The 21,017-nt window shown below is 39.4% G+C and overlaps 1 protein-coding gene and 2 long non-coding RNA genes across 3 annotated transcripts; 1 reads left to right on the top strand and 2 right to left on the bottom strand.

Annotated features, from left to right (window-relative positions):
- LOC109725403 (transcription factor bHLH35-like) lies at positions 461 to 6,927 on the top strand. The gene is made up of 5 exons (XM_020254576.1): positions 461 to 624; positions 806 to 1,013; positions 1,134 to 1,346; positions 1,544 to 1,714; positions 6,454 to 6,927. Exons 1-5 carry the CDS (start codon positions 461 to 463, stop codon positions 6,550 to 6,552), a joined length of 855 nt encoding a protein of 284 aa, XP_020110165.1. The 3' UTR covers positions 6,553 to 6,927.
- Positions 12,538 to 12,890, bottom strand: LOC109725327. Its single transcript, XR_002220236.1, has 3 exons — positions 12,864 to 12,890; positions 12,698 to 12,765; positions 12,538 to 12,581 (listed from the first exon to the last, which is right to left on the bottom strand). It is a non-coding gene; the product is annotated as an uncharacterized LOC109725327 (long non-coding RNA).
- On the bottom strand, positions 12,901 to 13,424 carry LOC109725326. Its single transcript, XR_002220235.1, has 3 exons — positions 13,180 to 13,424; positions 13,020 to 13,103; positions 12,901 to 12,930 (listed from the first exon to the last, which is right to left on the bottom strand). It is a non-coding gene; the product is annotated as an uncharacterized LOC109725326 (long non-coding RNA).

Here is a 21,017-nt window from a genome sequence, read left to right as displayed (position 1 = left end):
ATATTCACTTTAGTATCCTTTAGTTTTAACTTTGTTATTGATTTAACGAAAAAAATTAGTGAAATTGATAATAAAAAGAGAATAATAAAACCACAGAATATCAAATTGATACAAGTACAGTAAAGTGAGAAAGTACGGAACCACATGGTGGTATTTGAAGTTTTTTCTAAATTTTTTATATAAATTGTTTTTTTTTTTTTTCTTATTATTGAGTTGAGAGGGTCTGACAACAAAATTGAAAGTGTATCAAATCCTCATCCAAATCCTCAGAGCGGGCCCCCGCACCCACAGCACACCCTCTCAATTAATTCAGACGCGCCATTCCCCATCCACTTCTCTCTACCACGTGTTGGAGTCCCACGCGGACTCGCGGACGATAGACCCCCTCGTTCTCCCTCACGTGATGTTTCCTCGAAGCATGTGCCCCTCTCTCTCTCTCTCTCTGTTTCTACCAATATAAATGGCCGTGGCCTTCCCTCCGAAAGAGAAGCGGAAGCAGAAGCAGAAGCAGAAGCAGAAGCAGCGGAAGAGAGAAAGTGGGTGCCAAAACATGGAGGAGATGGACCCGGAGTACAACTTCTACTGGGAGACGAAGCGCTTCTTCGAGAACGAAGAGCTCGACAGGTACCGCGCGATAGGAGCGCTCCTTCTCTCTCTCTCTCTCTCTCTCTCTCTCTCTCTCTCTCTCTCTGCCCTTTTCTTTCAAATAAAAATAAACAAAAATGTGAGGATTTCAATCGGAGAATAAGAGGGGTTTGTTTGTTTTTTAATCAATCAATTGCTGTCGAATTGGGTCCGATTGAAGCATGTGGGGATTGGAAGAGGCAATGTCGAGCTACTACGATTCCAGCTCGCCTGAGGGAAGCGGGAGCGGTAATAGCGGCGGCGGAGGCGGCGGCGCCTCCTCCTCTACCGCGGCAGCCCTGAAGAGCATCGAGATGGAGAGGAACCGCCGGAGGAAGCTCAACGAGCGTCTCTACGCCCTCCGCAGTGTCGTCCCTAACATTTCTAAGGTGACTTAATTACCAAACTCATCGATTGCCAATCGAACCAATAAAAAGGAGTAAAAAAATAATAATAAAAGTAAGATAAAAAAAAAGGACGTCCTTTAATTTGTATATTGATATTGATAGATGGACAAGGCGTCGATAATCAAGGACGCGATCGACTACATTCAAGAACTGCAAGAGCAAGAGCGAAGGTTGCTCGAAGATCTATCGCATCTCCAGGCGACGGCCGACAAGAAAGAATCAGCCGCCGGCGGTGCTGACGACTTTGGCCTTTCGCGAGGGAGGAAGAAGATGAAGAGTACAGCGCCGGCCTCGCCGCCCGTCGAAATCGTCGATGTATATATATATATAATCCCTCTCTTTTTCAAGCTCTCTTTCCTTTCCTTTTATTTTATTTTATTTTTCTTTTCTCTCTCTCTCTCGCTCTCTCGTGTGTGTAGACTGTAGAGGGGTGAGAGAGGGAAAGTGTTTATTTGTGTTTTTATTTAATTTGGGGGTTTTTTGTTTTGTTTTTTGGCTTTTATATATGCAAGCTCGGAGTTGCTGAGGTTGGGGATAAGATAATGGTGGTGAGCATCACATGTCAAAAGAGGAAGGACACCGTGGCGAAAGTGTGCGAGGCTTTGGAGTCCCTCAACCTCAAGATTATTACGGCGAACATCACCTCCGTTTCCGGAAGCCTCTTGCACACTCTGTTTGTTGAGGTAAGAGGATTCTTTCGCCTCATTTCTTGTTTACGCCAAACATGCTCTGTTCCTTTCTCGCTCTCTTCTCTTCTCTTCTCTTCTCTGTGACGCGTGCGCGCTCTCTCTCTCTCTCTCTCTCTCTTTCTTTTCCGCTTCTAGCAATCAATCTATGTGACGTTCTTTCCCTCTCCGCTTCTGTCAATCTATGTGACGTTCTTTCCCCCAATTTTCTATGACGTCCGCCTGCTGACGTCATTACGCGAACGCCTCCTGGGAATGGACCCCTTCTTTTGGTTGGTCCATCATTCTCTTCATTGTCCTCCCACTTTGAATTAGCCAATCAGGTAGAGGAATTATTGTCCGGGCTTGGACCACCACGTGAGCCATGGACCACCCATTTTATTTCTCACTTCCGCTTAAATCCGGAGGATTTTACCATATATCAATCACAGACATCATTTATTAACAGTCAATCATAACTTTTATTTTTAATTAAATTTATAATAAAAATGTGTTTCTATTAGACGTAATGAAACGGGTGAATTCAAAAAAAATAATATGATTCGTTAGTGACGCCACATCAGCAATATAACTCGTGTATTCTAAATTTTTTCTTTTACTTGTCTGTCAGAGAAAGAAGATGCTTTCTGAAAATTTGAAAGAAAAAAAAATGCTACTTTCGAGGATTTTTGCAATAGTATATTTGAAGACGGTAGAATTTTTGCAGAAATAAAAATAAAAAATTAAAATTTATAGGAACATATATGCTATTTGATATATTTATATATAACTGTATGTAATTAATTTTTTATTACATTATGAAAGTGCTGATTGTAACTTATGATGTTTCTCTCGATTACCATGAGATAGAAGGGGATAGAACGGTTGGTCCCCACAATTGATGTGATACTATCTGTTAAGGAGAATTCTAGATTATGTTTTACAAAATTATTATTTTTAAAAATATAACATGAGCAAGAGTCGGTCCTTATTATTATTTTTTTTTCAAGCTAAAATTAGTTAGTACAGTAGGTCTTACATAATGAGAACAGAGTTCAAAAGTAGTTTTCCGGTGAGGACGACGCCGTCTGAGCTGTGAAACTGCAGCATTTAATCCTAGTTTGAGATAGATTCAATTAATTGCTCCTGTACTCCTGACGGGAGAGCCTTTTACTGAAATCTTCTTTCTTGAGAGATAGATAGCTCGCTACCCGCTTCGTTTATTTTATTTAGAAATAAATTTAGCTAGAAATGTGAATCAACTAGGATTTGAACTTGGGTCTCGGATACCAACTACCAAGTCTTTTGCCACTTACTTTAGGGACGGTCGGTCCTTTTACTGAAATCTTGTTCACGTACTCGGGGCCACTCTTTGTGATAGAAAGCCAGACCACAACTTCTTTTTCTTATTCTTTTTCTTTTTTTTATTTTTTATTTTTTTTATTATCGACCGTTAGAAATGCAAGTGATAAAAAAATTTAATAATTTATACTTAAAATTTTAAAATCAAAATATAATTATTTTAAATTTTCAACTAAATTTATTTTTTTAAAAAAATAAACAAAACGAATAGTATATTATTTTTATCTCAAATTAGTTTTATATTTTATTATCAAATTGTCTAATATTCCAAAATAGCGCTCTCTGGAGCGTGATAGGTAGGTACTTTTAGCCTAACTAAATGTAAATTTTTTTTTTTTTTTTGAGAGAGAAAGGTAGCATGCTATCCGTTTCGTTTATCTTATTTAGAAATAAATTTAGCTGAAAATGTGAATCGACTATGATTCAAACTTGGGTCTCGGATACTACCCATCAAGCCTTTTTGCCACTTGCGTTAGGGACGGTCGGTGTAAATAAATTGAGTAAATCTATTTTACTAGCTATTACTTTGACAATTATTGGTAGACCCATAATTAAATTGATCCCAAATTTTTTTTCAAAAAAAAAAAGAAATGTCTCTTGGTAACTAATTAATTGGCTTTAATTATCACCGGTACTTTTAATTACCTTAACTCAGCTAACAATTAATTAAATTATAAAAATATATTTTTGAAGTATAAAACATGTGAAATTGTGGGTCTATGTGTAAGTCAATTAGTATGCGTCCAAAACTTTGAAGGTAAGTGAGTAGTGACGCTCTTTTAATATTTCTCATCATTTACGAGCCAGATTAGAATGCTTCAAGAACTATACATGATCTTTATTTCAACATTAATTGTAGATAACGATGGGTTACTCCAAGTAATTGGCGCTAATTTAATTTTTTAATATTATTTGTCAAAGATTCAAGTAATTTAAAGATTGATTACTTTCAACGCTAATTAATATGAAATGAATTTGACACTACTAATTACTAAATAAATGATATTGTAAAATTATAAAATTTAGTTTTATCAAGTACAAATAATCTAGATTTTGGTAACAATGTTGATTGTCAATTCAGAGATACAGAAGCAAATGTTTTTCTTATTTGCTTCTAAGGGCGCGTCCGATTCAAAATATATAGGAATTCAAATAGAAAAAGAAAAAAAAAAGTGAATAAAGCAAAATCGAAAACGAAATGGTAAAAGAAACTTGTAATTTGTTCCGTCTATAGGAGTAATCAATTGAAATTTAAAAATTATAATTATTATTTAAATTCAAGTTTTCTATCTAAATTTTTAATCAAAATTTGAATCTAAATTTGAACTCATAAGCTGAACTTAAATTTAAATTAACAATTAAATATTCAAGTTTAAGGTCAAAATTTTAAATTTAGAACTAAATCCAAACATTAAATTTATATTAGAATTTAAATTTGAACTTAAGAAATTAAAAATTAAAATTTGATATATAATTCAAATTCTAATTAATCATTTACTCTAATATTAATTATATGTTAATATTTGAATTTACATAGTAGTTAGTGAAATAAAAAAAGCTTTCTTAAACCCTGCCGAAGTCAATTTCCATATTCATAGTGGGAGTCAATTTGAAACGTCAATTTTTCGGAAATAAAAATTAAATATATTAATTCTTCAAACGTGATGTAGACCATTAATTAGAAATGGATGACTCTAATTCAGCACGTCACTACTTAATCGTCGATTTTTTATTATATATATATATTGGATACTTGGAGGAACAGTGAAGTACAGTTGTAGCACATGTACGTGGCCTAAATTATTTGGCCATCGCTATGGTGCGCCCAATGACTGGGGTCAACGTGACAAAATAGCCACGTGCTATTTTTCAATGTAAATTAAAAGGCATATATTATTATATAATAATAGAATTGGACTGAGCTACTATTAGTAGCAAAATTTCATTGTTGCTATTAATTTTTTAGCCTTTGGATCAACTCTTTTTATTATTTTTAACCATTGGATTAAATACTATAACCCAGTGGGGACCACTCAACTCTAGGGCAACCACTCAACTCTAACCGACTAATATCATCCTAACCCTACAATTTTTCATCCAAGGATTAAAAACTTGATAGCAAAAAGAGCATTTTACTATTAATAGTATTCTAGCCTAATTATAATATAATAATAATATATATATAATAATAATAAAAGGAAAAATAGTGGACACGTGGGAATTCGCCATGCTTTCCACGTTGTTTCTTTAAATTATATAAATAAATAAAAAATATAAGCACGTGCTGTTATTTGTTAAACACGTAACACGCAAATCACGTGCTTGAAAACGACTTTTTTGTTTTGTTTTTCTTGTTTTTTAGTTTCTGAATTCGGATACAACGTGCTGATAATAAAAGATGGGAATTGGAATCTTAAAAAACAATATAGAATATAGAAAAGAGTGCAAGGAGCTCACCCTCAATTTTAGTCTCTTCAAAATATTAGACCCCTCAATTTTTTCAATTATTTAATATAAATTATTTTTTTATTTGTTTGAATTAGCTATTTTGTGGATATTAATAATTTATCTACTATCTAACGTTGGCTATTGATTGAATTAACATTTATCGGATAGAAATGATGTAAATCAAGGTAATTATAGTTGTGCAGATGCAAATTAAGAAATTAGAAAATCGTGCTTAATTAGGGGATTATTTGATCTATATATTATAATGGCCTGTAGTTGAGGGATTCTCCATATATATACTGCCCTGGAAGAACAAATTAGTTTGATGATCATAATATTAATTGGCCGTTGATTAAACTGCGCAGTGGGCAACGTACATAGGTTTAGCTAGCACTGAGTGTAATTCGAAATTGAGAATCAAATTAAGAGGAGGAATTAAAGTAGCAGACATTAATTTACTGGTGGCAAGATTTGGCAAAGAGAGAAATCTTTTCTTTTCTAGGTAAAAATCAGTTTTCTAGATCTCTACTGTTCAAAAGTCGATCGTTCAAAAGTATTCCACTTTCGTGTTCAGAAGTTCCATAATTTCAATTTTTATTTTCTGAATTGGATAAATGGTTTAGAAAACTGAATTAGCAATGTTCTCAGAATGTTATTAATTAATTGGTGAGGATGCGTCTGAAGATAATGGATTCTTAATTTGGCGATGTTCGATTGACATAATTAATTGATGTCTCAGGGTTCCAAACACCTTCAATTGCTGATTTTACATACCCTTTCTAGGGAGCTCAGTGCATCAAAATTCACTAATACCATATAAATTGTCGTATAATAATGTCACAATTAAACAACTTGAAAGATATATATGACTCCTCTTTAGTTATTTGTTGATATCTTGGTGCTCCGCTACAATTGCTAACTCAAGCATGCTATCTTTTCTTTTTCAGACTGGCGAGATGGATAGCGCTCAAATGAAGGAAAAGATAGAGTGTGCAATTGCCGAACTTGATGCACTGAGAAGCCCAACGAGTTCTATGAGCCTTTAGTGCTTATAATAGCTTAACTATTGGAGCATCCATAGACACTATATCCATGTCCTCGCTGCCTCCGGCTAGTTTTTTCCTTCTTTTTTTTTTCTTCTCTTTAAGGGAAAGAAGCACTATATAGTATTTAATAGAGGCTATCTTGTTGCCCTAAGACATTTCTAACTTTTTCCACCCTCTTAGTATATAATAGAGGCTGTTGTTACACTTCATCGATGCACATCTATGTTGGGGCTTAGGGTTTCAAGATATTAGGTCTATTAGGAGAATATATATATATATATATAGCTGTAGTTCCTATTCTGTCGAGCTTGGTAATGTATCAAAAAGCTACTTGTAATTTAGTTTGATAAATCTATATGGATGCTTTTTTATGAATTGCCTTTGTTAGCTTTCATGTCGACTAGGCTGGAAGGCCCAATACAACCCTAATCCTAACTCCAACCCTAACCCTAACCCAAACCCATTCCACCACGCCCCTCTCCAGCATTATCCTAACCCAAACCCACTCCACCGCGCCCCTGCCCAGAGTTTGAACGCTCTGAGCTCTGATCCATTCTCTCCCACCCCGAACTCGAGCTCTCCCTCTCTTCTTCACCTCTACTCATCCCCCACTCTCTTTTCCTCTGCGTCTTCTCCAAGCTCCGATTCCATCCCCAAATCACCCTTGATCTTCTCGGTCCCGCGTGCTTCGAGGAGATCTGTCGTCGCCCTCAGCCTCCTCTTCCACAAGCGCGGCAGCACCGGCAGTGGCGCTCCGACGACCTCCCTTCGCCGCTACACCCTTTCCATCCTACGCGTCTGACACAGCCATCGCCACCGCCACCGCCATTAGATTTGGCTTCTCCCCGCCACAGGAGCTCTCACAAAGGTTCGCTGAGAGGAACCCTATGCCAGGTGCGGATCTCGAATGCGAGATTGTGGATCCTAGGGTTTTGAAGAATGGTCGACTTTGCAGCAGCGGAGGCGCTGGCAAGGAGGTTGAGAGGTTGACGGTGAGGGTTTAAATTTGGGGATTACACAAATCAAAATCTCTTTTTTTTGAAAAAAAAACTTTGGGTGTCTTTGAATAGCACTTGAAGGGGATCCTACATATATTTATCTTATTGTTAGCAAATATCATGTAGTGGATTTGTGATATGGATGCTATGAATAGCCTGTGGAATGTGGAATTAAAGAACTTGGTTGCGAATTCCGTGGATTTAATGTGTTTTGGTAATATGTTTGATGTTTAGTTGATCGTATAAGTTGTTCTTATGTGCGATTTGATGTTCTGATTCAGTTTGTAATCCTTTGTGAAATTGCTTGTGAAGTACGTTTTGATCGCAAATTTTGCTTTAGTTTCCTTATTGTTTCGCTTAATCCAATAAGAAGTGCTTTGTGGAATCTGACATTATCTCTGTTGTTTTACAACTATAGATCAGGTTGATTGTGATGTGGATGTGCATGGTTTGGAGAATTAAATTAACTATGTAGAAATTGTATAGCTTCAACTTGTTTCTGTGTTTTAATTAATCATATAGGTTATGTAGCAAGGTTTAAAGTGTTGCCCCGGGCCGTACGGCTGTCACGCCTCAGATTACCACGTTTTTTCGGGCACGCCAACAGACCCGCCGTATACATAGAAATTTTTCGTGTACACGAAGCGATAGCTGTACATGTAATCAATTCAAAACTACAACTAGAAGTATAGAGCTGCTAATTAATAACATAAATATATAAAACATAAGGTTCATAGTACATACAAAAGCTCCAACCCACACAACACAGCTCACTCCAAGGAGTAACCAACATAAAGTATGTACCTGAACCCAAACATCTCAAAATACCTGTCAAGGGTACTCCTCTAGTATGGTGACATGACTGGTAGGGATCTAGCTCGCGACTCCCTTTTCGCGGTCGAAATCAACAATAGCAGCAACTGCAAACGTAGGCCCTGCTAAAAAGTGTCAACAACTGGGTGTGAGAATTACTGCAAAATAGAGTAGTCCTTAGTGGGTATCGTCACCGACCTCAACGGCTCAACCACTAAGCCTATAGAGAAGTATGCAAGAGATAGTAAGTGAAGCTGGAAAACCCTACAGCCATATGCCACTATACTATCACTAACCAACGCAAGCTACCTGTAAACATGCAAATGCATCCCACTGACCCAATCTCACTGGGGACGACGATATGCCCATCCCGCCCGTCGAAGCTACCCCGTCCACCACTCCGAGGGCTGCCGGTGGCAAGATCTCGCTAGGGACTGAGCTACACCCGTCCAGTATGCCTAAGCCACACCGCACACCACCCCGAGGGCTGCCGGTGGCGAGATCTCACTAGGGACTGAGTTATACCCATCCCGTCTGTCTAAGCTATACTGTACACCACCCACTGAAATGACCGTCCAAGTAGAAAAGTCCAACAGGACTGCTGTGACTCAATACACGTCACAGCCCCACTGAGGGTAGAGAAAGGTGTAACTAACTACCTCACACGGGCTGCCCAAACGGACCCACCCTGCCTGTACCCAGCTACGCCGTACACCACCCACGGGGGTGGCCGGCTCAAGAACTGTCCAAATAGAAACTGCGACCTCATCGTACTTAAACCTCATTCTGGAATGGCATTCGTGGGCGCTACCCAACCGAGTTTATAAGTGTCTCTGCCAAGTTCATTCAGGCTCTCATATGCTGTAATCACTATAAAAGGGTCAAACTGATCTGGTCACCCAACTCACGTGCCTCTGGCACAATCTGATGCCAAAATGCAGGAGTTTGGGTCTACCGTCAGCCCCGACGGCACCTGACGGTCCGACACCGTCTAACTCTACTGTAACAACTCACTCTGCTTCTCAGTGCGAGCGTAACTCTACCTGCACTCATTTGGATATCCACCTCGCACTAACAGCGATGATACAGAAATTTGGGTCCACCGTCAACCCCAACGGCCCCCGACAGTACGAAACAGTCTACACACTACTGTAAAACAAGCTTGGCATCCCAGTACGAGCGTAAACTCATTCTACGCTAATCTGTGTATCCACCTCGCACTAACAACGGTGATAGAAAATTATAACAGCTCCTACAGCTAAACTGGTAATTTTTAGAAAAGTGATAGTGAAGGATTTAGAGTGTTTTCTCTTAAGTCAATTCCAAGTCCAACATGTATACAAACACTAGCTCAACTCCAAATTCAGATTTTATGCTCTAACATACAAATTCCATGAATTCAACTGCTAGTAAACGGAAACAAAACCGACGAAACATGTTGACGATGCTAAGACTTAGAAGGAAACCCGACGATTTCGGTAAACATTAATCCACCTTGAAAAGCTCGTCCAACAACGACGAGAAGTCGAAAGGAGGGAATCCACGCGCTCGCCTAGCCTCCAACGGTGCAATCACGACACCCACGCGCTCGAACGGCTCTCCGGATCAACGTCGACAACCACCCGAGCTCGAGTCGCGACCTCCACCAGGAGCACGTCCAAAACTAGAGAGAGAGACAAAAATCCTCCTCTCTGGCTCTCTACACCTATATAAAGAGGTTAGGTAACATAGGATTGAACGACACCTCAAATGACCAAAAGGCCCCTCACCAACTCAAAAATCCAGCTGGAGTACCGATACTCCATTTAAATGCCGGTACTCGGGCCTTCAGTCCGCAACTTCGCACACTGGGTACCGGTACTAGCCCGATGCAGTACCGGTACCCAAGCTCGATACCGGTACTCGACAAGTCGGTACCGGTACTCAGCATCTCCACACGCAAACCCGAGAGCTCTCATTTCCGCCATCCAGCAGGGGTACCGGTACTCCTCTCAGGTACCGGTACTTGTCACGCCCGGGTACCGGCGGAAGCATATCCGGGCTCGTGCACAGACCCGCCGTGTATACCACAACTCAAGTATACACAAGGCGTCTACAAACCATATAGTGAAAACATTCAATTCTAACCAGGTAATCAGAGCAAGTCTTTAAGTTAAAACTTATACAATCCAAACCTTAATACAAGAAATAAGAAGAACGTACAATTAACAAAAACTTAATATACATCTCTGTACTAAACTATATAAACTGTCGAAGGTGATCTAGTACACGTCCAAAAAGGCTCTAGCTAGCCGCTGACCCCTCGCCAGAAACCCTAGCCTTTCCCGCTGTGGAAGGCTCTGTAAAAACAACAACAAAGAGGGCGTGAGAACTATTAAACAATAGTTCCCAGTGGGTAAGCTGCCAAGAGTGGCGAGGAACACCACTAGGTCAATTGTGGCATGAGTAGATAGTGATAAGTAAGCAAGTAAATGCAATAAGCAAATAAGTGCAATAAGCCAGTAAATGCAATAAGCAAATGTAAAAGTAAACTACTCATGCTATTTACTCAACAATCAATACATATCGTTAGACTGCAGGTATCAATTATCAGGATGAATTCTATCAATCATGTTCTTGACAATTTAACCAAACATATACCAGATTGCAAGCAAGATAATTCATTATTACCGGAATTACAGATAATATCATGTGATTACTTTCTACATTAGCAAGAATGAAACATTTTTTATGTCGCTAACCAAATATGATGTCAACTTTCTAGTCTGTTCATCAATAAGTTCACTTAGCCCAAGACATATAGTAACTTTACTACTCTGTCCAGCTAAGGTTAAAGTACTTGACATAACCCAATTTCCAACGGACTTACACAAGGTAAGTTCAAGCCGCGCCGTGCCTAATGGCCCCGTGGTAGTCAACATCCCCACTCTAGGAATGAGCCTCCCCCACGGCATTCCATTTCGGCGCTCACTTCGTACATTTGCGAGCATCTGTCGCTAAGCTGTTCGGGAGTGCTGGCTTGGGGGGGAGCGACCCCGCAAGCGTGTGCAAACGCGCACAATGGCATGCAAGCCGTAGTCCACAGTACCAGTCTCACAACAACATCATGTCCCTGACATGGAATCTCAACTCAAGCCACTCCGGAACGCGGGGCTTGGGGGGCGCGACCCCCGCAAGCATGTACGAAAGAGCATAATGGCATGCTAGCTATAGTCCAGGGTACAAATATCTCAACAGCATCATGTCTCTGACATGGAATCTCAACTCGACCCAAGGTCGGCACTGTAGTACCCAATCATAAATCACTATCAACAACTTGTTGACAAGATTCAATATAACTTAACAAGTTAAAGCTTTACATCACACTAGTGATTCTATCAGGCTATACCTGGTCAGTCACTCACAATCTCTCACTACTCCTTACACATAAGGAAAGTGGTTTACTAAGGTTCTGTTCATAGACTCATGGCACATATCCTGTAGTCCAATATAAATCTCTACTTGACTATACAAGTATGTTATCATATCCAAATCTAGTTATTTACTAGATTATCTTCAGTTGAATAATCATTCAAATTATGCCATCATATGAAATTCTAGTTACTTACTAGAACATATACCATAATACAAGTCTATCATGTGAATGTAGAAACTAACAGGGTAATGCAAGCAAGTAAAACAAGCGATAAAACACTCTTCACATGATCTCTATGCTATACATTCCACAATTAGAATTGCATATGCCAAACAAAGGCCTTTACCTGATCTTTCAGAGTATAGCAATTATACTTGCTATATAACATTGCATAGCTCAATCCTAAATACATCAATCTCTTTGTGGTTCAACAGAACTAATTAGTCCATTCACGAACTTATCATTATATCCTCTTGGATAGCATCAAGCTAAAATTGCATATGCAAGCTACTAGTATCATGAACACGTAATACTTTAACATGTAACCATGTACCGTGAACAAATCCTGAACCTTTCATTACTGTTTAAAGATGCTATCATATCCAATATAATCTACACATTAATGCTTGTCTCAATGCCTTGAACTATACATATATTCACATGAATATGGAATAACTTCAACTCGGATGTCAAAAGAGACATAGAGGGAATTCACCCATTTCGAGAAGGTCAGACCCACCTATCCCTAAGTTCAATCCAGCCACAAGAAGTCCCGAAACTCAACTCAACGGTGCCCCACTCTGCTGAAACCGAAACACGAAAAGCGTATCAAAACTACGACCGAAATGTCCAATTTCGGCACAAATTGCACTTAGTACAAAATAATAGTTTGAATCCCTGTTTTGGGCTAGTTTAGTACCTCAAGTTAAGCCTCTAATTGCCCTCACATATCAGCCAAAGATAATCTGAAAGTCAATCGCAGCCTCGCTGTGAACATTCATCAAAACGACATCAACATACTCGTATACTAGGTAGTATTGTCGGAATCTTACATAATCCAATTTCTAACTGAAATTTCAACTTACCCCAGGTTGAAACACCTTCTAAACCAGTCCCCAAGGTCACAAATTCAGCTCAAATTAATTTGGAAACCTGCTGTGAGCAAACATCCCAAAATCGCATCATGACTTCGCTAATATCATCGTTTTCATCATCGAAATAGAGAAAAACTCATTAATTACCTCGAAGGCTTTAACTCTGACTTTGGGGTGAAGGATTACAGCAAAACCACTCCTCAATTGGTGCTTTAAACCATCTCAAACCAGCTGGTAGCAAGAATTGAGAACCAACATAAAAAACTATCACTAATCTCAACCTAGAGAGAGAAACTAGCTTGTTTACCTCACTAGACTTCAATTCAGGTTCCCTGAAAGTTGGAGCTGCGAAAATACCTCTCATGCGAGTCCTTTCCACCCACTCGTAGCTGCTCCAAAGTCCACAAACCAGCTAGCGCGACGAACGGCGAGAAATAGGCGCAAATCAACAATTTCTACTCGAAGAGAGAGAAAACCTAGAGAGAGAAAGTGGGGAAGGTGCAAAACCCTTCCTCTGAGCTCCATGGACCCTCCAGCAGCTTCAGGAGTCGAGCTGGGTCATTTGGAGATAAGGCTGAGTGTCAAAAGACTAAAATAGGCCTGCTGCCACGCAGCTGCTGCTGCTGCTGCTTGCTGTACCGGTACAGGGTAATGTCTGTACCGGTACACAATGCAAAAATGCTGAATTTCGCCATTCAATGCACTTTCTTGCTTTTAACTTTCCAATCACCTTCTAACTTATCCAAAAATTTGTCCAAACCCTTTAGAATATGTAGGGTAATTTCATTTACCATTTCCCACATTCGAAATTCGTAATTGACCAATTTCAGAACATTGCAATAGAATAATGCAATTTCAATGCACTTTTCCATTTCCAGTTATCTGTTTGCTCCAGTAATTTGTTGAAGCCTCTCAAGAATCCTACAAAAGTTGTAGAAAAGTTCCAATCACTATTCCAACCCTCAGATTCACAGTTTGCCGAAGTTCAGTGTATTACACCGGAAGTAGTTGATTCTTCTTTAGTTATCCTTGATGATTCTTGCAACTGTAACCTGATCACACCTTGTAAGCACCTCTTTTTGGCGTGCAGTTGCATTCCAATTTATTATGGTTAATGTACGATCTGGAAACCTCGTGGAATTTCTTGAAGATTCAGCCGTCTGTTGAATTAACAAGTTCTCCAACCGTCTGATTCCCTTCATCTTGTCGCGCAAAGCCTCGGCTTGAAGTAGCGCACATTCGCCTTGGTGCGCTCCACCACTCCAACTAGAGTGAGCCAGCTGCTCTTATAATCCCCAAACCTCTGCTAAAATTCAGGTAGGTGCACGTCTTTCTGGGTCGAATTGTGCTCAGTCGCGTAGGGCGGCATCTTCGATATTGCAAGCTGTATAAACAAAATAGGACAGGTTAAAACAATCCATGCTATCGTAGCCCACTCAAATGTAAATCCAATCATCGAAAGTAATGAAATGACGCGCGCCTACTATTCCCCAATATTCACGTTTGTCGGCGGGCGAACCGTGATTTTGGAAGGAGCATAGAGGTTATTCATTTCAATCGAACTCCCAATTTGGAGTTGATCAGTATACCCAATCATAATTTATCGCTCAACATAAGTCGCAAAAAGACCCGTCTCTCACGCGCGTCCTCATCGCTGATCGTTCAACTGGCCTAAGGTATTACTAGGCTCACTTAAATGACTCAACCCTATGGCATCTGATACCAACGTATAATCTGTGCACGGCCCCGCGGCCAGGCGAAGCATACGGGCTCGTGCACAGACCGCCGTGTATAACCACAACTCAAGTATACACAAGGCGTCTACCAAAGCATATAGTGAAAACATTCATTCTAACAGGTAATAGAGCAAGTCTTTAAGTTAAAACTTATACAATCCAAACCTTAATACAAGAAATAAGAAGAACGTACAATTAACAAAAACTTAATATACATCTCTGTTACTAAACTCTATATAAACTGTTGAAGGTGATCTAGTAACACGTCCTAAAAAGGCTCTAGCAGCCGCTGACCCCTCACGCAGAAAACCCTAGCCTTTCCGCTGTGGAAGGCTCTGTAAAAACAACAAACAAAGAGGGCGTGAGAACTATTAAACAATAGTTCCCATGTGGGTAAGCCGCAAGAGTGGCGAGAAACACCACTAAGTCAACTTGTGGCATGAGTAGATAGTGATCAAGTAAGCAAGTAAATGCAATAAGCAAATAAGTCAATAAGCCAGTAAATGCAATAAGCAAATGTAAAAGTAAACTACTCATGCTATTTACTCAACAATCAATACATATCGTTAGACTGCAGTATCAATTATCAGGATGAATTCTATGCAACTCATGTTCTTGACAATTTAACCAAAACATATACCAGATTGCAAGCAAGATAATTCATTATTACGGAATTACAGATAAGTATCATGTGATTACTTTTCACATAAGCAAGAATGAAATATTTTTTATGTCGCTAACCAAATATGATGTCAACTTTCTAGTCTGTTCATCAATAAGTCACTTAGCGCCAAGACATATAGTAACTTTACGTACTCTGTCCAGCTAAGTTAAAGTACTTGACATAACCCAATTTCAACGATTTACACAAGGTAAGTTCAAGCCGGCCGTGCCTAATGGCCCCGTGGTCGTCAACATCCCTAACTAGGATGAGCTCCCCCACGGCATTCCATTTCGGCGCTCATTTCGTACATTTGCGAGCATCTGTCGCTAAGCTGTTCGGGAGTTCTGGCCTGGGGGAAGCGACCCCGCAAGCGTGTGCAAACGGCGCACAAATGGGCATGTAAGCGATATCCACAGTAACCAGTTTCACGAACAACATCATGTCCTGACATGGATCTCAACTCAAGCCACTCCGAACGCCGGGCTTGGGGGGCGCGACCCCGCAAGCCATGTACGAAAGAGTCATAATGGCATGCTAGCTATTAGTCCAGGGTATACAAATATCTCAAACGAATATGTCTCTGACATGGAATCTCAACTCGACCCAAGGTCGGCACTGTACGTACCCAATCAAATCAGTATAACAACTTGTTGACAAGATTCAAAATTACTTTAAACAAGTTAAAGCTTTACACCACACGTAGTGATTCTATCAGGCTAATACCTGGTCAGTCACTCACAATCCTCACTACTCCTTACACATAAGGAAAGTGGTTTACTAATTCTGTCATAGACTCATGGCACATATCCTGTAGTCCAATTAAATCTCTACTTGACTATATAAAGTATGTTATTCATATCCAAATCTAGTTATTTACTAGATTATCTTCAGTTGAATAATCATTCAAATTATGCCATATATGAAATTCTAGTTACTTACTAGAACATATACCATAATACAAGTCTATCATGTGAATGTAGAAACTAACAGGAGTAATGCAAGCAAGTAAAACAAGCGATAAAACATCTTCACATGATCTCTATGCTTATACATTCCACAATTAGAATTGCATATGCCAAACAAAGGCCTTACTGATCTTTCAGAGTATAGCAATTATACTTGCTACATAACATTGCATAGCTCAATACATGGTTCAGTTTTGTTTTATTATTTGAATATCTGAGTTTTCAGTTGGTTTTGGAATGTAATAAAGGAATTGTGTTTTCTTGAAATAAAAGGTTTTCTACCCCTCGTGGTAGCGTTTCTTAAAGAATAAAGGTTTCCGTGTAGGGAACAGTTTTCAAAAGAATTTTCGTGAATTTCTATTTAAACACTGAATGTAAAACTGTGATGTGAATGGTGAATGTGTGAATGTATAGTTATCTTTATATTCATTTAGTTGTGGTTGTTTCCTGGCTATACTCTTGTACTTGTGTGACGCCGTGCAAATACAGGGGAGACTCTGTCCGTGTGAACAGTGGATTCCCTGTATTTGTGGCGGATCTGGCATACCCTGGGGTCAGATTTGCAAAAAAAAAAAAAAAATTTTCGCTGTGTTTTTTAACCTAAAGGGACCCCGGGGCGTGACACTCCCAGTGCAATTCTATTCCGAGATGAATTTATTTCCTATGTTCACAAATAGGTTGAGGCTGAAGCCCAACTTGTCCCGTCTTGATTATATAATTAGAGCGTAACTATTCCTTAATAGGTTTCCTAAGTTACCTCTGATGTACAACTTGTGTTTAACAAGGTGATCAAATACCAATGATTACATCGCATTATCCAGCAGTCATAACTTTCTCATACATCTTGTAGTTACTACATTCCTCAATTATAACTAGCTTGATAACGAACTAGTTATCCCTGATAGTCCCATTTCAATAGCAAATTGAAATTGATTATCCATCCATCCATTAAAGGTGGATTCCTGATTAACTATTCAGCATTATATCTCAACACCTTAATATCGTACTTCTATCTGCCACTAGGCGAGAATCCCAATTCACATTAATGGATGCTGCTCCACGTCAATACTTATGTTCAGACAAATTCCATTAATGCTGTTTCTACAGCTTTACTGCTTTCCTTTATACCAATCATAAAGTAAATCATGACCATTTCATCACTGGAAAATTTTCCTCACATATCCAAATTCGGTTTCCATTAAATTCTAAACAAGCTCAAATTGGAGCTTTACTTCTGCCAAAATCACTTGTGACATTACTATTTGATTCTGTAAGTAGATCAATTTAGGTAAACTTCTTTGATACCGTTCTGAGAGTGTGAGGCTCAAAGTATTTAGTGTCCCAAATCCAATTTAGGCAATAGAGGGGAATCAATTTATACTTCACCCATAAGTTCCCTATTGCAGTTACTCTACATATTTTTTTCCATAAATAGGGAAGAAATCTAAACAAAACCTTTCGTTAACTCACAATTAGAGCGTCATCATTTGCTTTCGAACTGTATGAGATTTATCCTGATATAACTATCAGTCAAGATATTCATTCCCAAAGACTAACCTCATGCAGTTTGTTCTCTGAAGCTTAGTTCCAATTATACATAACTAGAATCAGAAGATAAAGAAACAAATAGCTGGGTAATCTCTTTCCCAATATTCCAAGATGCTTAGTCCCATTAGGAGAGTCTCATCTCAATCCTTTTAATTCATCTTCCTGATTAATCATTATCTGCCTTGCAGAGTTCGCAGGAAAAACAACTGAACCAATACTTCATACCCTTTTCTATCACAGAAGACTATAACTTCCTCAAATGTTACTCAATCTATATCATGCACCAATACTAGAAGCTGATTAAAAGATTCACAGGTCTCAACTTAATCCAACTACTTAATCGTGTTTCCCATTGAAATCACGATATTCGACACATAGTCGAATAATTCATCTAATCTCACCACGAGTGAAACTACTTCACCAAAATGAAGCACTAGGCATAAAACATTTTCTATTTGTCAAGTTCACACTTTGTGACTTGATCAAAAATATCACAAATACTTTTCAAAAAATGATCCGTCAATTCGAGGATTCTCACATATAACTTATCGGCTAAATAAACTCCAACCATTCCATACTTACGTAAGTTTAGGTAAAAATGATCATTCTCGCAATCAGCGAGGTTAAACCCTTCAAAATGCATTGCAAAAAGTTCAAAGTTCCAAGGCGAACCAATTTAGTCCGCACAACCCGTGATACAAGTACCTCAAAGATAAGCCAATATATTTGCTGGCATAAGCTAAGCCTTCTCAACAGGCAGGGCGTCAAAGAGATTATTCTATTCAATCAATCCTACATGCAATAAGGAGGGGATTGATACTAATCAACTCGGCTAGAAACATTACACAATGTACTACCTGTAGTAGTCATCCCTGCCGTCGTATCTGGCTTTATGATTCCGTCGGCGTACTTCCACTAGGTACTTTTTGCAACAAAGTCGGTGCAGATACCTTAGTCAACATGTTATTCCTTGGACACTCAGAGCGAAAATGGCCCTCCTGACCACATACAAAACACTTTCCTTTCCGCTGAGGACACTTTGGGGGAACATGCAGACCTCCACAAATTACACATGGCCGTGGTGATCGACCACTCGATTTTCTTTGTTTAGAAAAAGAACCACGTTTCCAAGGTTGATTCTTCTTTAGTTTCCTTGATGATTCTTCAACCTGTAACTGATCACCCTTGGTAGCCTCTTTTGCTGTTGCAGTGCATTCCACACCTTTTCTTATGGTTAATGTACGATCTGAAACCTCGTGGAATTTCTTGAGATCAGCCGTCTGTTGAATTAACAAGTTCTCCAACCGTCTGATTCCTTCATCTTGTCGGCGCAAAGCCTCGGCTTGAAGTAGCGTCACATTCGCTTGTCGCTCCACCACTCCAACTAGAGTAGCCAGCTGCTCTTTTAATCCCCAAACCTCGCTAAATTCAGTAGGTGCACGTCTTTCTGGGTCGAATGTCTCAGTCGCCGTAGGGCGCATCTTCGATATTGCAAGCTGTAATAAACAAAATAGGCACAGGTTAAAACAATCCATGCTATCGTAGCCCCACTCAAAATGTAAAATCCCAATCATGCGAAAGTAATGAAATGACCGCCTACTATTCCCCAATATCACGTTGTCGGCCGCGAACGTGATTTTGGAAGGACATAGAGGTTATTCATTTCAATCGAACTCCAATTTTGGAGTTATCAGTATGACCCAATCATAATACTTTCGCTCAACATAGTCGCAAAAGACCCCGTCTCTCACGCTCCTAATCCTGATCGTTCAACTGGCCTAAGGTTTACTAGGTCCACTAAGACTCAACCCTAGGCTCTGATACCACTATAATCTGTCACGCCCGGGTACCAGCGGAAGCATATCCGGGCTCGTGCACAGACCCGCCGTGTATACCACAACTCAAGTATACACAAGGCGTCTACAAACCATATAGTGAAAACATTCAATTCTAACCAGGTAATCAGAGCAAGTCTTTAAGTTAAAACTTATACAATCCAAACCTTAATACAAGAAATAAGAAGAACGTACAATTTACAAAAACTTAATATACATCTCTATACTAAACTATATAAACTGTTGGAGGTGATCTAGTACACGTCCAAAAAGCCGTCGACCCCTCACCAGGAATCCTAGCCTTTCCCGCTGTGGAAGGCTCTGTAAAAATAATAACAAAGAGAGCGTGAGAACTATTAAACAATAGTTCCCAGTGGGTAAGCTGCCAAGAGTGGCGAGGAACACCACTAGGTCAATTGTGGCATGAGTAGATAGTGATAAGTAAGCAAGTAAATGCAATAAGCAAATAAGTGCAATAAGCCAGTAAATGCAATAAGCAAATGTAAAAGTAAACTACTCATGCTATTTACTCAACAATCAATACATATCGTTAGACTGCAGGTATCAATTATCAGGATGAATTCTATCAATCATGTTCTTGACAATTTAACCAAACATATACCAGATTGCAAGCAAGATAATTCATTATTACCGGAATTACAGATAATATCATGTGATTACTTTCTACATTAGCAAGAATGAAATATTTTTTATGTCGCTAACCAAATATGATGTCAACTTTCTAGTCTGTTCATCAATAAGTTCACTTAGCCCAAGACATATAGTAACTTTACTACTCTGTCCAGCTAAGGTTAAAGTACTTGACATAACCCAATTTCCAACGGATTTACACAAGGTAAGTTCAAGCCGCGCCGTGCCTAATGGCCCCGTGGTCGTCAACATCCCTACTCTAGGGATGAGCCTCCCCCACGGCATTCCATTTCGGCGCTCACTTCGTACATTTGCGAGCATTTGTTGCTAAGCTGTTCGGGAGTGCTGGCTTGGGGGGGAAGCAACCCCGCAAGCGTGTGCAAACGCGCACAATTGCATGTAAGCCGTAGTCCACAGTACCAGTTTCACAACAACATCATGTCCCTGACATGGAATTTCAACTCAAGCCACTCCGGAACGCGGGGCTTGGGGGGCGCGACCCCCGCAAGCATGTACGAAAGAGCATAATGGCATGCTAGCTATAGTCCAGGGTACAAATATCTCAACAGCATCATGTCTCTGACATGGAATCTCAACTCGACCCAAGGTCGGCACTGTAGTACCCAATCATAAATCAGTATCAACAACTTGTTGACAAGATTCAATATAACTTAACAAGTTAAAGCTTTACACCACACTAGTGATTCTATCAGGCTATACCTGGTCAGTCACTCACAATCTCTCAC

The sequence above is a fragment of the Ananas comosus genome, linkage group 20, assembly GCF_001540865.1.
Source record: "Ananas comosus cultivar F153 linkage group 20, ASM154086v1, whole genome shotgun sequence".
NCBI classification, from domain to species: Eukaryota; Viridiplantae; Streptophyta; class Magnoliopsida; order Poales; family Bromeliaceae; genus Ananas; species Ananas comosus.
Note: the sequence above shows the minus strand (reverse complement) of the source record. Positions and strands in the feature narration are given on the sequence as shown.

What these genes read in the sequence shown, in the direction of transcription:
- LOC109725403 (XM_020254576.1), top strand. Translation starts at nt 461, where the DNA reads ATGGCCGTGGCCTTCCCTCCGAAAGAGAAGCGGAAGCAGAAGCAGAAG. An exon ending in GAGAACGAAGAGCTCGACAG is followed by an intron (nt 625 to 805) that starts GTACCGCGCGAT and finishes GTCCGATTGAAG; the next exon opens with CATGTGGGGATTGGAAGAGG. An exon ending in TGCACACTCTGTTTGTTGAG is followed by an intron (nt 1,715 to 6,453) that starts GTAAGAGGATTC and finishes TTTCTTTTTCAG; the next exon opens with ACTGGCGAGATGGATAGCGC.